General features: G+C 37.7%; 1 protein-coding gene across 1 annotated transcript in view; it reads right to left on the minus strand.

Moving 5' to 3' along the window:
- Positions 1 to 17,040, minus strand: part of PARD3B (par-3 family cell polarity regulator beta) — a 939,210-nt gene that overhangs the window by 168,207 nt on the left and 753,963 nt on the right. The window contains exon 19 of the mRNA XM_033112382.1: positions 11,040 to 11,150. Coding sequence (XP_032968273.1) covers positions 11,040 to 11,150 — 111 coding nt within the window. The remainder of the gene's footprint in view (positions 1 to 11,039; positions 11,151 to 17,040) is intronic.

Genomic DNA, 17,040 nt, shown 5'->3' on the forward strand with positions numbered 1-17,040 from the left:
GATCACCATTTATTGACCATCTCTATGCCTGGCACTATTCTGCATCCTTCAGCTTGGAATCTCATTTAACCCTCACAATAATATTGTTATGCTAAAGTGGTTATGTACCCATTTTGCAATGAAACAAGCTTTAGATAATAAAAATTAAGTGACTTGACCCAAATTATTTAGTGGAAGAATTTTCTTCTAACTTGGGTCATTTGGGAAAGTGTAATAGAAGAAGTGAGATTTTACTGAATTCTCATTGATTTGGGCCACTGTAGGCAGAAGGAGAGTATTCTAGGCGAGGAGAATAGTATTAGGAATGACACAGAGATTGGAAAGTGCTACGGCAATCTGAAAAAGAGTGAACATTCCGGAGTATATAGGACATCTTGGCTCCAAATGGAAATTATAATTAGAAAGCTGAGTATTGTCAGACATTAGGCCAAGGAATTTAAACTGTATACAGTAGGCAACAGAAGGTGATTAAAAGTTCTGGAGAGAGGAATTGCTGATCAAAGCTATTATTTACTGATCCACTTTTCACCAACCTGTTATATTTAGCAATCTCTACTTCAAGAATCATGACTTCACAAATTATTATTTATTTGTTAATATCTTCCAAGAACACGAATACGTGTATCTTCCATCTAAACGTCAACTGTTATTACTGTTAAAAAAAAAAAAAAAGGGCTCTTTTAAGTGACCTCTTGGAAAAGCAGACTTTTGTGCCATAGTCCAAACCACTTCAACCTCTTTAACTCTCAACACTGAAATCAAACAAAGGACACAAAGCAGAGGGAGACAGGAGTTTGAGCCTGGGAAAGGGGTCAGGTTCCTTTGGACATCAATCTGAAGTCAATTTAGATGCACGTAAAGTCATTAATTAAAGTCCAGAGCAAGAACAGGTAGATGGGAGAGAGTGAATGAACAGTTTGTTCCATTCCCACCAAAGACTGGATTTGAAATATGAGCAGGCCTGAGTTAGTTCCCCTGCCCTGAATGTAAGTACATATAACAAAAAGGTAAGGTGAGGACTTTGTGAATTTAATGACTGCGGTCACAAGTGTTTTCTGCGGCCGCACACCCTGTGGACTGAGAGGCTAGCGGTCACCCATGCCATTTATTCTCCTCCTCCCTGAATTTGTTTCCATGGCTGCCCAGCCCTGGTTGCAGCCAGCTCTCCCCCTACTGTGCTGCCATCTCATGCCAAGCTCACCGTGAGGAGCAACTTCCAAACGGTGATCAATAAGAAATGAGGAGAAGCTTCTTGAATGGAAGTATCTGGCATGACTCCCAGCTGGGCAAAGTCTGTTTTCAAGTTGGCCTTCTTCATCATGACAGTATCCAATTCAGCAATTTTCACGGATGCTGTGTCTCAGAGCATTCTGGGCTCCCACAGGTTAGTGACTGGATTATCTGGGGTTTTTAATCCCCAGAACGAGTCAGAAAATAACACTGAACACCTAGAGTGAACCAGGTGCTTGCTTCATAAATATTACTTTTCACAACAATCTAAAAGACAGACTTCTCAGGTAACAGTTTAGAATACAGCGGCTTGAAGCAGGTAAGTAGCTTGACAGTGAATTCATGCAAAGTCAGGTCTTCAGCCCAGGTGTGAGCCACTCCTGGGTCCTGTAATCTTTCCACTTGGCCACATGCCTGCCCTCGGCCACCACCCTAGGCCAGCTGATCCCAATCATAATATAAACAACAACCACTTCAGAAATGGTTTTAAAAATACACATCCTCGGGTACAAACATAGAAGTACTGAATTGCTATAGCATATTTCCATCTATATCTGTACACATATATCTATATTATCTAATTATTTATCTAAAATAGGGTTTCTTAACCTTCGCACAACTGACACTTAGGGCTGGGTAATTCTTTCTTGTAGGGGGCTGTCCCATGCATTGTAAAATGGTGAGAAAATTCTTGTTTTTTAACTACTAGATTCCAGTAGTACCTCCCTCCCAGTGTGACAACTAAAAATATCTTCAGACATTGTCAAGTGCCCCCTGGGGGAAAACATCACTCTCATTTGAAAACTACCCTTATAAAAAAGTGCCCAGGAAATTTGGAAAAAACGCATATTCAGAGTTTGGTGATTGTAAATCACAGGCCCAGGTTAGGATTTCTATATAAAGAATGTGATGGGGGAAAACAGCAGATTCTGGAAGACAATAGGTTGCATACCGTTCAAGTTGCAGAATTTGCCAACCTATGTGAACAATAACTACTCCTGGTCTCCAGAGTGGATGTGTTGTCATGGAAGCATTCCAAAGCAGGATACAACATATGTCCAAATAAGAAATGAAGGTGAGGTACTTTAGAAATTTTAGAAAATTCCATTTGACTTATAAAAGTTTGATTTGTCCATGGTTTTCAGGACAGTGTTTTTTAGCAAATTAACTTTGCTTGCACACAGTCCAGCCCCAAACTAGTCCACAGTAAATATTCTGGATTCACTTAACTTTTATTTACTCAATTTTTTTTTTCTCTGAAGGACCTTAGCAGTCAAAAAGCATTTTAGCCAAACAAAATGTATAAAATGGAGGTCTTCAAGTACTATTATTATTACCATTTCACTTCATGGTAATAAAAAGAGGGACTTTAAAAATAATACATCCTCAAAAGCGGTTTATCCAAAGGCAATGTAAACAACTGATAACATGAGAATTGGTGTCTCTTTACTAAATTCTAGTCACCAGAAGGTCTTTCTTCTACAGCTAGGTAACTATAACCTAGTTATAGTTACCCAAAGCTTTCACAGAAAATGCTCCTTTCAAATTCTGCCACTGCTGCAGGCAACTTCCTCTGAACCAGATATATCTGCAACTCTGATTAGCATAAAGTCCAGCGAATGACCAAAGTTTATTGATTATGTTGAATATATTTTTAGGTGTATATTAAAACGAAATATTCAGATCAATGGAATTTAGAACTTCTTTCCAAGTTTCATTTTTTAAATCATATTAGGTATTCTATATATTTCTGTGGGATCATCCTGGGCAGATTAGTATAATTCCTTTTCAGAACGTATTTCAACTGCACTCTAATTGAATACAATAACATACTATGTCACTCCAGGGTATTTGAATATAAGAGTGTCCTCTTAAAACACTTTTTAAAGAGCTGGCGTACTTTCCTCTTAGAAGTTTGTCTAAATGACTATTGGAAAGAATGCCAATCAAGTGGTTCATTTTATATATTAATCCAGCTCGGCTGACAAGTCGTTGCTAATACAGCACTTCTAACATCGATTCAAGTTCCATAAAAGGATTTTGGCTCATAAAAAATGCTGGCATGGCCTTGGGATGTAGGTGTTCCCATCTCTTGTCTATAGGAATATAGTAATGTGCCAAATTTTTTGGTGATCATAAGCATTTCTGAGAAGATAGGTGTTACGAAGGTCAAATAAATGTACAGATATTACAGCCACCAGCATCCTTCTGTGTCTCACCCCTTCATCCCTCTAAAGTACAGGTAAATCTTGTAAGATGGTCCCTGAATGAGGGGTGGTGGGTGTGTTCTCTCTATGCTGTGTGTGTTCTCTCTCTCTCTCTCTCTCTCTCTCTCTCTCTCTCTCTCTCTCTCTCTCGTTTTTAATTCTTATTCTGGGAAAGGAGGCTATCCTTACCCTAACACAAGCATCAATAGTAATTACTGGGATATGGCAAATCTCTTTTCATTCACTGAGACGGTTAATACTATGAAAAACAGAAATCTGATAGCTTCTTTCTGTCAGCATAAATGAGAACATGACCTTGGCCTGAGAAACATCATCTAATGATATTTTTCATAACTCCGTGCAGTGATGACCTAATAAGAATCTAAAAGTAATTAACTGGATCTCTTTTAGGCAACCAAAGCCTTATTCAAATACACATTTTTACCACGATTCGAAAGGAGTCATAAATTGGGGCCTTTTGAAAAACTGGGATCTAATCCAGTCCGTGATCTGATCAGGGTTCAGTGGTAATAATAAATTGGGACTATTAAAACTGGGAAGCTTTCCAACATTTTATTTTGCCCACACCACGGGACCCAGCAAATTCTGCGGCAAAAGACAGGGATATTCAGTGAGGAGTAAAAACCATGCTGAATTAATCATTTGAATGTAATCATGCCAAAACATGGGTGTTTTCAACAGTTTAAATAATGCCAAAGTTTAAGTTCAGTACATAATTATAGTGAGCCTCTTGGCATATTAAAGAAATCAACCTTCTGGTTTCTTTAATAAAATATGAACTCTTTTTGGGATACGATAATGACAAAATCCTATCAATTCATTTGTTGTTCTATGAGTTTAGAAGGGTAATAGTTATGTAGGTTACAATTAAAATATTAATTCAGAAAATAATACTTCCATTCCTTTTCTCAGAATACAATAAGCATCTTCATTTTTCAGTGTGAACAAATGTTGGATAAACTCTAGCCTTATTTTGGTTTTCACTTCAATTTCCAGTAACATAAAAATCTCCCATAATTAAATAAAATGCTGAGAGGTTGGGAATAGATTTTCACCCACTTGTATTCTCAAACTATAAATGGTTTCTGAATGTTTTTATTTCTCGAAGATGCATTTCGTTTATGTGGGGGAACTTGCAGCTGCATAATTAAATCTTGGTTTGCCAAATATCAAAAACACATGTATTGATTTAAACTAAGGGAACAGGCCACAAGCAGCTCAGCTGATAAGGCAAGGGAGAAGCCTCTGCCGTTCTTGGAAGGCTTCCTAAACGGAAAGAAAACCAAGAACCTTGAATTCAGACACTGAAACTGATTAACTTTCCTAAATCTTAGCTTCTCTCTCACTTAAGCATTCTGTTCAGGCGGGTTGTTGAAAACAAGAGCCATATGTTTTCATACTTCTCAGTCCTGGAGCTAGAGAGGTTGCCTCTTTCCCCCGCATCTCCTCATTTATCCTACTAAGATTCTAATAAGACCTACAAAAACAACATTTCGTTAACACAGTAAACGAGCTCCCTTGCAAAATAAACTGTGCCGTGGTATAAGGAGATCCTGGAGTGCAAACTCATATGTTATTAACACCCAATGTCAGTAAGACATTTTATTTAGTGAAATCTTGTTTCAGGGTCAGCAATATGGGACTTCAATGAAAGACAGCCTTTGATGTCAATGGAGATTTCCCCCCTCAGTACAATAATCCTTAATTTCACGCCTTGCAGAAAGTTACAAATTTAAGGTAGTCTTAGAATTAAACAAACAAAAAAATATGTTTATTGACTGGTTAAGACAACCTGTTGCTCTCAGCTCACCATACTTATTTACATAATCTGAATGTTGGAAAGTGCTAATTTAATTTAACTTGCTAAAACATTCTGGCAGAAACAATCTTTGACTATCATATTGAATATATCTTTCTAGCAATGGATATAGGCATTTGGAACTGATGTTTTATTATGGCCAATGTCACGGAAGCATGAACAAAACGAGTTTATTTAAAACAGGGCTTCAGTACAATGGACTGTTTGACTTGTGTCAGGAGGGGACACATGATCAGGAGGGGACACATGATCAGCTCAGGACATCAAATATGAGACAAAGAAACTCCTAATGCACAATTCTGAGCAAGAAACTTGGGCTTCTAGACTCAGATAAGAGTCTATAAGAGTCCACATATACTACCATGAACCAATGCCATGGAAAGGCCACTTGAGGAAATTCAAAGTAAATGCCTCTACACTTAGATATGTGTATATGTCTCAAACCTTAATTAAGATCCAGGAAAGACCAGAGAGACCCTCTAAGGACAAATGCAGCACTGATGATACACAAAATGATTTCTGATGGTATGCAGCTTAACGCATTGAATTGCATGGACTTACAGGATTTTGCATTGACATATTTTATTTATTTGTTTGTATATACACAAATATAAGTAAGACAAGGTAATACATCAATGACTGAAGTTTATGAAACTCTGATTTAGTCCAATACTTTTCTGATGCACTAATCCTTTCTCAATCAGCTTATGAGACATTTCCAGTGTCAACAAACTCACCGCCTCATGAGGCATTCTGATTATCAGAATGTTTTCTCTCCTATTAAGCTAAAGGCTACCTCTCTTAAATAATTCCTCATCTGGGCGGCCGGATGGCTCAGCTGGTTAGAGAGCGATCCCTGAACAACAGGGTTGCTGGTTCGATTCCCACACATGGGATAGTGGGCTGCGCTCCCTGCAACTAAAGACTGAAAACGGCGACTGAGTTGGAGCTGAGCTGCGCCCTCCACAACTAGATTGAAGGACAATGGCTTGGAGCTAATGGGCCCTGGAGAAACACACTGTTCCCCAATATGCCCTGCCAAAAAAAAAAATTAATAAAAAAAATTCCTCATTAGTACCTTCAAGAAAATAAATACATAGATGAATGGAGAGAGAGAACAGAATAGAATGGGTGGTATAAATACGTCAAATTCCTCTTGCATGTGAAAGTTCTTCAATCATGTGAAATCGACTAAGTCTTAACTTTGCACACTATGCACTCACAGGTCCCCCAACATTTTCAAAAGACCGGGATTTAGTGCTGCCATTCTTTTTGTGTGAGGCAGGCATCGGATATCCCAGGTGTGATTTGAGCAGTGTAAAATTGGAATTATTGTTTCTTCCTTCGTTTTGTATATGAATTTCCAGTAATGTAGCCTAGGACTGGATTAAGTTTTTGGCAGGCACATCCTCATATTGACTCATGCTAAACTTACCCTCAACTAAAACCATCAGGCAATTTTTTCATATATTTGGTATTAAGTCAAACCATCCACATCCTGTGTTTGTACAGTTCATTTTTGGAATGAAAAGCAAGACTTTACATTTATTCCGATTCAATCCATTGTTCCAGATTATTCTGTCATTGGACACATTACCTACCCCTGCAGCTTCTTGGCATTCAAAATATGATCAACAGGCACGATCATTAATGCCAACATTCAGCAGGCCAGCATTAAAAATAAATTTTTGAGAAAAACATTTTTCTTGTAAACTTATATTGACGGAACATTCATTAGTAATCTTGGGGTACAGTCTCAAATAGCTAATAATCCCTCTAGGGTTATATCATCTGGAGTATATTTCTCTGTGTTATCCATAGGATATCATAACACAATGTCATTCTAACGTCCAGAAGAGTAACCTTACTTTGTGAAGTTCAGAGGTTAGAACAGGGCTTTCAACCTCCACACTATGGATGGTTTGAGTTAGATAACTCAATGTTGGGGGATGGTGACTATAGGATGTTTACCACCTCCCTGGCCTTTATACAGTATATGGCAGTCCTAATTCCCTCCCTGTCCCCCAACCACACAAAGCTGTGACAATCAAAAATGTCCCCAGATAAAGTCAAATGTTTCTTCATGGGCAAAATTGACCCCTCTCCCCAAACTGAGAACCACTGTTCTGGACTCTGCAATTCTCTAATCTAACCTAGTAACTCAATGAGCCAATTATAGTTTTTTGACCTTTTCATAGCTTTCATTGTGAATAGGATATTCATCTATAGCACCTGAACAGTTCCATATCAGAAATTAGCTATGTAGATAAAACTGAGCTATGGAACTCATAATAAAAATAATTGGATGAATGGAGAGGGATGATATAATCCTAAAATTTAGAGTTGAAATTAGATTAACCCTTAAATAAAACAGTTACAAAAAAACTGAATCTTCAAACTAGAATTACATGATTTAAGAGGTAAACTATAAAGATTTTTGTACCTGGATGCTCATCAAGATATGACAGTCTGGACCAGTGAAAAATGAAAACGAACTATATGTTTGACAATGTGAAATAAATAAGTTATGGTATATCGATCTCAGAGAATATTAGGCAGTCATCGAAATGACATTTTCAAAACATTAATGACATGAAGAAATGCTCACAATATAATGTGAAAAAGTAAGATATTATATATTCAGTATGGATATCAAGTTTTCAAAGAAAATATATACATGGTAAAAAGATTATAAAAATATGAATAGTGGTTATGGAATTATGATGGAATTATGCATGATTTTAATCAACTTATTTATACTTTATGTTTCCAAATTTTTCTTATAGAATTTACTGTTTTTGTAAGTTTTCTTGTGCATGGGGAATGCTGGGAGAAAGTGATCCATATTTCCTTAGGTGAGCAAGCACTGACAAGGGTTCCTTTTGCATTTACAAAATAGTGTGCCAGTAAGTAGGATGCTTCAGAGAAGGTATATGAAAAAGATGACAATATTTTCAGACTGAGTTATTCAATCCTCTTGGGAAAAAAAAAATCTGTGTATTATTTATCATCGAATAGGAATAGTTTAATCTAATGTTCCAGCCAAATCCTGTTTCTCCAAGTTAGTGGGTTTCAGACTTTAGAAAGCTGAAGGATCACATTGGGCTTACCTATTAAACATAGATTCCTTTGGCTCTAACTGCCAATATTCTCATCCTGAAAGTCCGGTGTGGGATTCAGGGATATTCACTTTTAATAAGCTCCCCAAGTGATTCATTCTGATGCAAGAGGTCCATGAACCACACTTTGAGAAACACAGCTATAAGAAGTCACGTGGTTTGATTTGGATGAGTAATTTTTTTTGTCTGTATTTTTGATAATTTCTTCCTGGTCATGAGTTAAAAAGGGTAGGAATAGACCCTCAATGGTGTGTTGGTAAACTGGCTCTTTGAAAAAACAAACAAAAACCCCCCCAACTTATCTCACTTGCCAATTTCTGTGGAGTAACTACTCTCACCATAACCAACTTCAAGCTACCAATGGTTTAACCATCAGCTCACAAATGTATTGAAAGCGTAATAATTGTCTCTCGCAAGCTAGTGCAGGCTGGCTTCAGCACTGTACAGTATGTATATATTTCATTTAAGTGCTTTAAACCCTCTGAAAAAGGGATATGTTAATGGTGAAAGACTATTACATCTATGGTAGCTAGGATGAAATAAGTAAGCAATAGGATGGCTTGAATCATCCTAAGGTAATAGATTCCAAATGTATTAGGAAAAAAGACAACTTTGTCAACTTTTATGTGCTAGTTCTTATTTTATTCTATTTTACTTCCATGGCCATGTCATGAAGAGTGATACACTCACTGAGTTCTTTAAGACTTGTGAATTGGTTTCCTATGGATGATGGAGAGCCAAGAAATGGGACGCAGGGTTTGGGAACAATGCCAAGTGTTCAGCTTCCACCTCCACCCTTTATGGCCCTCGGCCTCTGAGCTGTTGACATGCCCTTGGTCATTAATTCTATAGCGCCCAACCATAAAATCAACTCCTCCATCTTCTTCCCCTTAGACATGATTGAGACACTGTTGTCTCTAGGAAACCCCTATCCGATGTTTTATGTGTTCACGTGTGGGAAGTGGCCTAAATGGAAGCTAATCGCATAGTTCTTTCAATATTTTGACCAGACATAATTTTTAAAAATTAGACCTGAATCCTCTATAGCCAGCTGAGTGAATTTACAGCCCTGCTTTAGGCACAAGACTCCCTCAGACACCTGCTTCCTAAAGGCAAAACCAGAAAGGAAATGAACCCTTACTTAAAGACAACCCACCATATTTTATGGGTTATCAATTTTCTAGCTGGCACACAGGTCTCTAGCTACTAGGAGTAACCACCGCCCCCGCCCCCCAATCCCAAGCAAGTACTGCGCCACAAAAAAATGTGAAGTCTGCATCCCAGCAAACAGCTCAGATTCCTGAAGATGAGGCATAGGAGGTTGGTGCCTCAGTAAGTGACGTCAGGGGAGCAGCGAAGATCTGTGATGTGGACTCACCACACAGAGGTCTTTGCCAATATGTGCATCGAAGTCGTAGCCTGAATTACATTTTACAATACAGGATTAGCGAATCTTGGGCTATAATGGAGAATTCATCTTTGGGGCAGCTCTGTCAGAGGAATGAATAGTCAACAACAATGCAAAGCACTTGATTTTCTTTTAATGGCTCCACTGACCCTGGGCTTGAGCTTATCAACCTCTCAAAAATGAGAACGGTCTAAATAGGGTTATCTTTTTCCTAGCTATTGATCAAGTCAGCCTTCTCAACGGGAATGGACTACAAGGTAAGGGTCAAAGGTTAACAGTAGATACTCTTAGCCTGCTCGGTGCTAGAAAACACAATGATAAGTATAATTTTCTTTGTACACATACTAGAGTATTAATATATGTATGAGACACTCTTTAAAAACTAAAAGAACTATTGTTATTTACTAATACTCATGTTGGACAAATCTGATTTCATACATGAGGTCAGAATTAAATACTTAAAATTATACGCCAGTTTTATTGTAATCTCAGTTTCTCTCCAAGCTTCATTTAGTTGTAAAGGTTTGGAATTTTTGGCAGAAATATGAATATTCAACTACATGTTTCCAAATCATATATTTACACATCTACTTGGGATAAGTGCCAGAGTTAACATCACAGATACATAAAGGACCTCTTGTCCAAATGGGAACATTAAGCTCCTCAAACAGGAGAATTCAGCCCTTGCAAACTGTCATTATTTCAGTAAATGGAACCAGTCCTTTAACAGATGGGCGACATACTTTGCAAGTTGCTGATAGCCTAATAAAAGACACTGGCTTTTTAAAAATGAAGGACATGTACTTCTCAAATAACAGGACCCAAATGGATTTAGCAGAATAAAATTAAGAAGGCATACAACAGCTTGACAAAAATTAGGAACAGACTATGGAAATTTGATAGTTCTAAACATCAATATTAAAATGACCTTTTTATATTAAAAAAATCTGATTGTTTAAACCACAGGGAAAACATGCATTGGTATAGTCAAAACCAGGGGTACCATATTATGAAATTATAAGTACTGATACAATAAAAACATGAAGTTAATTTCTTCTCAAAATATAATAAAAATCCCCCAAGACAGGCAAGTCTCCTTTTATATGAGGTACCTTTCCTTTTGTATCAACCTCTATGCTTCTTAAAATAAAATTTCTCCAGTTGATTGATGCAATAACCAAATTAAAAACAAACAATAGGCTCAAATAAAATAGGGACTCAGTGTTTCTACTCACCTTTCACGCTCTTCTTTCATTTTTTCCAGCTCCTCTTCTCTCAGGCCACCATGCTTCAGGGGACCTTTCCGCTCCGTCTTCCCACCCTTATCGTCTTTCTTCTTTCCAAATCTAGTGAAACATGAAGATGGTTGTTAACAGTAATCCTGTTCTTTCTGTGGTAAACTTAAGATATTTATGAGAGGAACTCATGAAACCATAATTCTTTATTCTAAGTAATACAAGATTTTGCATAAAATGGAAGTAAATTAAGACATTGAAAGCAGAAAAATAATATAGTTACTGGATTCTCTTCCTTCTATCCTTCTGTCTTTCCACTCATGGATTGTGCAGCATGCACAAAATCATGATTCAAGACTAAAAATTACAAACCATTACTTTCCTAGAGATTAAAGAACTGACAGGTTATAATTAACAGAAGGTGCCAAAAAAAAGTATCCACATTTTAAGAAAGAAAAACTATATAAAAAGTGTAATACTCAATATATACCAATAACAAAAGATGAATACAAGTCACGTTTGACGTCTGCAATTACAAGAGGTACTCCAAGTGGTTACCATCAGTGTCCAGACACTTCTGGATACAGCAAACCACTGCTTGAGCAATGCTGACCAACGTGTCCCCTTTTGTACATTTTTTGCCACTCTGGTATATAACTAAGAACTGACCGATCTCCGAAGCAGACCTCCAGAGTTCCAAGTGGCATTGACATTTCAAGTTAAACTCGTGGGATTATATAATGATGGTGCTGCAAGGGACCTTACAGAACACCTAGTTTAATACTCTCACTTTGTAAATGGAGAACTGAGAGCTCGGAGAGGTCTTGGACCTTGACCAAGACCACCCAACAAGTTCAGGGCAGGGCCGGGATTAGAACCTGGGTGGCCTCGTACCCTGTGCTCTCCTTCACGGCACACTCACTCTCGTAAGTAGCCACAGGCTTCCTAAACCAGACCAGGGTTAATGTGCTCTGAGCACTCCTCGGCGCCTTGCATATTTGTAGTTAACTGGGCACAGGGCCAAATATGATCTTTTTTTAAAAAAAAAAAATTTCTCCACCTTTATTGCGATATAATGGACACAGAACATTGTCTAAATTTAATTTGTACAACATGTTGATTCGATCATTTATAAGTTGCAAAATGATTACCACCATAGTACTAGCTACCACCTCCATCCCATCACATAGTTACTTACCATTTCCTTGTTGTGGTGAGAACAGTTACGATCTGCTCTCTTGGCAGCATTTAAGGATATGATATAGTATTGTTGGCTATAATCACCATGCTATCTATTAGATCCCCAAACTTATAAATCTTATATCTGGAAGTTTATACCCTTTGACAAATGTCTCCTCATTTTCCCCACCCCTGAACCTTTGCTAACCACTGCTTTATTCTGTTTCTCAGACTTTGTCTTTTTTAGATTCCACCTGTAAGTGATATCATACAGTATTTATCTTTTTCTGTCTGAATTACTTCACTAAGCATAATGACCTCAAGGTCCATCACTGTTGTCACAAATGGCAGGATTTCTCTTTCACATGGCCAAACAGTATTCCATGCGTGCATGTACCACCTCTTCTTTAGTCCTTCATCTGTTGGGGGATACTTAGATTGTTTCCATATCTTGGCTATTGTGAATAATGCTGCAATGAACATGAGGGTGCAGAAATCTCGGCAAGATCCTGATTTCAATTCTTTTGGCCATGCCCAGAATGTATTGCATTCTGGATTGCTAGATATTATGGCTCCAGTTTTAATTTTCTGAGGAACCTCTGAATTGTTTTCAACAGTGACTGCATCAATTTACATTCCCATTCACAGTGCACTAGGGTTCTCTGCAATTATGATACTTGAAAAGAACACTGTGTTTCCTTAGCATTTTTATGAAAATAAAACTTTACATTTGGGAAAAAAAAGCTGCAATTAAATTACTAGTAGGACACATTCTTAAACCAGAGGTATTTTTCCCAACAGATATTTTCTTCAGAGGCACTCTCCCATGGTTTTGGTATCAACACACGTGAAAAAAGAAAATGACTCGACGCTCTGTTGATAACTGGCAAAAAAGATCACTCAATTACACATATTCTCCAGTTAAGGTAAAGAGTCTTCTTAAATCTAAGGCAATCCCATTTATCCCTTGTTTTTTATTAAATAGTTGCAAATTTTAACTCTGTGTGTCTGTGTGTGTGTATGTGTGTGTGTATCTATAACTTGCTCACCCATGTATCTATGAGTATGTATCCATCCATCCATCCATCCATCCATTCATCTATCCAACCTAAGGACATTTTTTAAATTGCACATTATTGGGCTGACTGCCACCCCTCCCCAACTACACCCCATCCCTGTCCCTCAACCTCCTGACAAATGCACAATGACTGAAAATCTCCTATGAGGACCTGACTTATAAACTTGCAAGATACTCTTGTCTTTCTCAGCATTCCATAAAAATGGGTAAATATTTGTTTCTTTCTGGATTGTGTTTCAATTCAAAGCAGAGGTTGTTTTTAGTCAAGTGGCAGTTCTGAGTATCACACACGGAAGATGTCACTGCTACTATCCATATTCTTATTGTTATCAGAATACAGACTGCATCCTGCTTTCCTCAGAAGCCTCTCCCACCCAGTCTTGACTCTTCTTCAATTTATAATTCCAATGAACAAATCCTCTTTCATGAACCTTCTCTCTTCTCATTGCCATCTGTCCATTGGCCTCCGCTTGTACTGCAATTTTATTTTACTTATTTATTTATTTTGTTGTATCTAGTCTAGTTTGGGGGTTTTGGCTGATCAAGTATCAGCTTTAACTCCATCTTCCCCAGGCTTCCTTTTTTTTCTCTTTCCTGACTCCCTTTCTTAATCTGTTACTCTTTCTCAATGAAAAATGACCTGATGTCATTTGCAGAAGTAAATAGGGAAGAGAGAAAAAACACAGACAAAATATAAGAACATTAACTTTCAAACAGAAAGTTGATATTTGTTGATATATTTAAGATCTCTCTTTAACTTACAAGGCAGGGGGTAGCTAAATAATGCGCATTTTCATGAATACATTCTTTAGCTTTTCAGACCCATGCAAAAGAGTCTTAAGGATAAAGATTATTACTCTAAAACACTTTATGTAAAAAGTTAATACTTTAGTACATCACTTAGAGAAATAATTTTCCCTCAAAATATCATCCAATATAATTTGGGCAAAACAATAAAAATTGTGGGAGGGCAGACTAATGCTTCCGGAAGTTGTCTAGGGCAAAAATGTTGCCAAGAACTCTACAGACATCAGGCTTGTTTTTTCCCCATGTTCCAAATATTTTCTAAATTGGGAGGTTTGTATTTTCTGAGATAATGTGGTTTTGTTTTTGAAGGGTAAAATTAACTTATACCCAAGTCTACCTTGATATTTATTATCACAACAATAAAGTGTTTTTCCTTCCTACGGTTATATTTCACTTGTACTGCAATTCAAGAATAGCTTACTGTACTTCAGTCATAGTGGAGTATGTTTGATAAAGAAACGGTTAGTCGTAAAGAAATTCTGGAAAGCATTTTTTTTCTTAGCACGAATCATCAGTCAAATCAACCAATTCCACAAATAATATAAATGTTTCAATTTAAAGTTCATGATCATTTACTAAGGTTTCCAATGAGGAGGGCAGAAATAGCTGAGAAATTTATTTCACTAATCAGAGAGAACAGTCACAAATTACCTTATTTTGTAAAGTTTGGGTAGGTTCAAGAACAGAATTCTAAAACAATAATCTTTAAAAGGACTCCCACATTGTTAAGGAGAAAATTAAGACCCAGAGAAGTTAACTGTATTTTATTTATTAACACACTGAATTCTTTTTTCCAGTTTTTCAACCAGACAACTTAATTATCAGTGGTGGTCGGGGGAGTTGGGAGAAAAGCATCAATTTGGTGAATTTTACAAGCCTTTGTTCTTCTTTCCATTGCAGCCTCTTTGGAGGTGATTTCACAGCTATTCTTACTTTCACTCATATACAGAAAGAGGAGTTGGGGAGGTTCAAATACATTGATTCATCTCCTCATTAGCTATTTTTGTGAGAAAAGTCATGAGGGCCCTAAAAGGCTGAAATTACTGCTTTGCATTCTAGGGTTTCAAATATCCACTGCATTCCAGGCCTCCCATTATCTATTACCGAGTAAATTTGAGAGTGGGCCATTCTGGGCTAGGTGCCTTAAGGAAATTGCTTATAGGTCAACCTTGCTTTATATGAAAGATATTTTCTTGAAGAATTCTGTGCAAACATATGGTTTCAATCAATAAAATCTTATGTTCTATGTACCTGGAAAGCCAGTTTAAAGAATTTTATGATGGATCTTTTTGTAAAGTGAAAAAAATCACCTCTCAACATACCCTTTATGTAAATTTAGATTTTCATGAATTATAACTTTGCTTAAAACACCTGTCCCTGTTCATTTCTATAGAGAGGTTGTATGGAACAGCTTCATGGAGAACTAGCTTTCTTCTTTTGTTCATACATTTGTTTTAACAATATTTATTAGGCATCTCTTCTGCATCAGACATTGTCATAAGCCCTCGGTGCACGTTGATATTATATTGGGATACAAAACCAGACATTACTCTCATGGAACTTTCATTCTGATAGAGGAGCCAAACAAGTATGTATATATATATATATATATATATATATATATATATATATGTGTGTGTGTGTGTGTGTAAGTTGTGAGAAGTGCTATGAAGGGTTTTAGGAGAGACAATGCTAGGACAATTGGTTGTTTAGAGAAGTGCTCAATGAAGTAATGACATTTAAACTGAGACTCTCAGGGTGAGAGGTTCAGACAAGCAAAGATGGGAGATCAGCCTTGTGGGTGGAGAGATCAGCACAGGCAGAGGAAACGAGATAGGAAAGGCTGGGTGTATTCCAAGAAGCGAGAGAAGGTCAGGGCAGCCGAAGCAGGGAGCGCAGAGGGAATACTGGCACACGATTTACATGGAAAAGAGGGCAAGGACCATGGAGTGAAGGCCTTGAGGGCTTAGTCAAAGCATGAGAAGAGGTCATTTCTTAGTAATTCAAGGAACAGAGAAGGTAGGTAAGGAAATTGGGAGATTTACAGAGTTGTTAGCGGAGAAACCAAGTCATTTTAGGCAGAAGTGCTGCAATGTGATGTACATTCCAAAAGACCATTCTGGTTGTTGAAGTAAAAATGAACAAGTAAAAACACTACAGCTGATCGGTAACTGCTACACGGGTGTGGGTGAAAAAGGATGGTGGCTTAGACGAAAGCAGTGGCTGTTGAAAAGAGATGATAATGATTTGGAAGCGGTGGGTCAAGGAGAGGAACCAAAAGTGAACTTTTAAACATGGTTATTTTACTACGCCTCTGGGAAATCCCAATGGATGGGACAAGAAGCAGGACAAAGTCCTGAGGAACTGTAACATTTAAAGGTTTTTGGTAGGAGTGGGTGGAGGGAGGAAGGAGCTCAAGAGAGTGCAGGGCAGTGCAGGACATCCCAAAAGAGGGCTGCAGGAGGAGGGCGTGGTCAACAGATGGGAATACTGTGGAGAAGTCCAGTGAGGTGAGGACTGGAGAGCGTCCATTAGATTGGCAATTTGAAGCCATTCATCGCCTTGGCCAGGTTCAGGGGAGTGGTACGAGCAGAAATCAGGTGGGAGTGAACTCAAAAGGGAATGGCAGGTAAGTGCGAACGTGTGTGTCTGTGTGTGTGTCCAGCCAGTTCAAGACATTTGGCTGGCAGGGTGGTAGCTAGAGGCATGGTGGAACATGGAAGAAGGTTTTCAATTTGGCTGACACCGGAGGACTTTTGTTTGCTGAGAAGAGATGCCACAGAGTATGAGAGGTTAGAGATGGGAAAGAGAAAAGAATAAAATTATTATTATTATTTTTTTTAGTGTGGTAAAATATACATAAGATTTACCATTTTAAGCATTTTTAAGTATATAATTCAGTGGCATTAGGTGCATTCACAGTGTTGTGTAACCATG

The sequence above is a fragment of the Rhinolophus ferrumequinum genome, chromosome 8, assembly GCF_004115265.2.
Source record: "Rhinolophus ferrumequinum isolate MPI-CBG mRhiFer1 chromosome 8, mRhiFer1_v1.p, whole genome shotgun sequence".
NCBI classification, from domain to species: Eukaryota; Metazoa; Chordata; class Mammalia; order Chiroptera; family Rhinolophidae; genus Rhinolophus; species Rhinolophus ferrumequinum.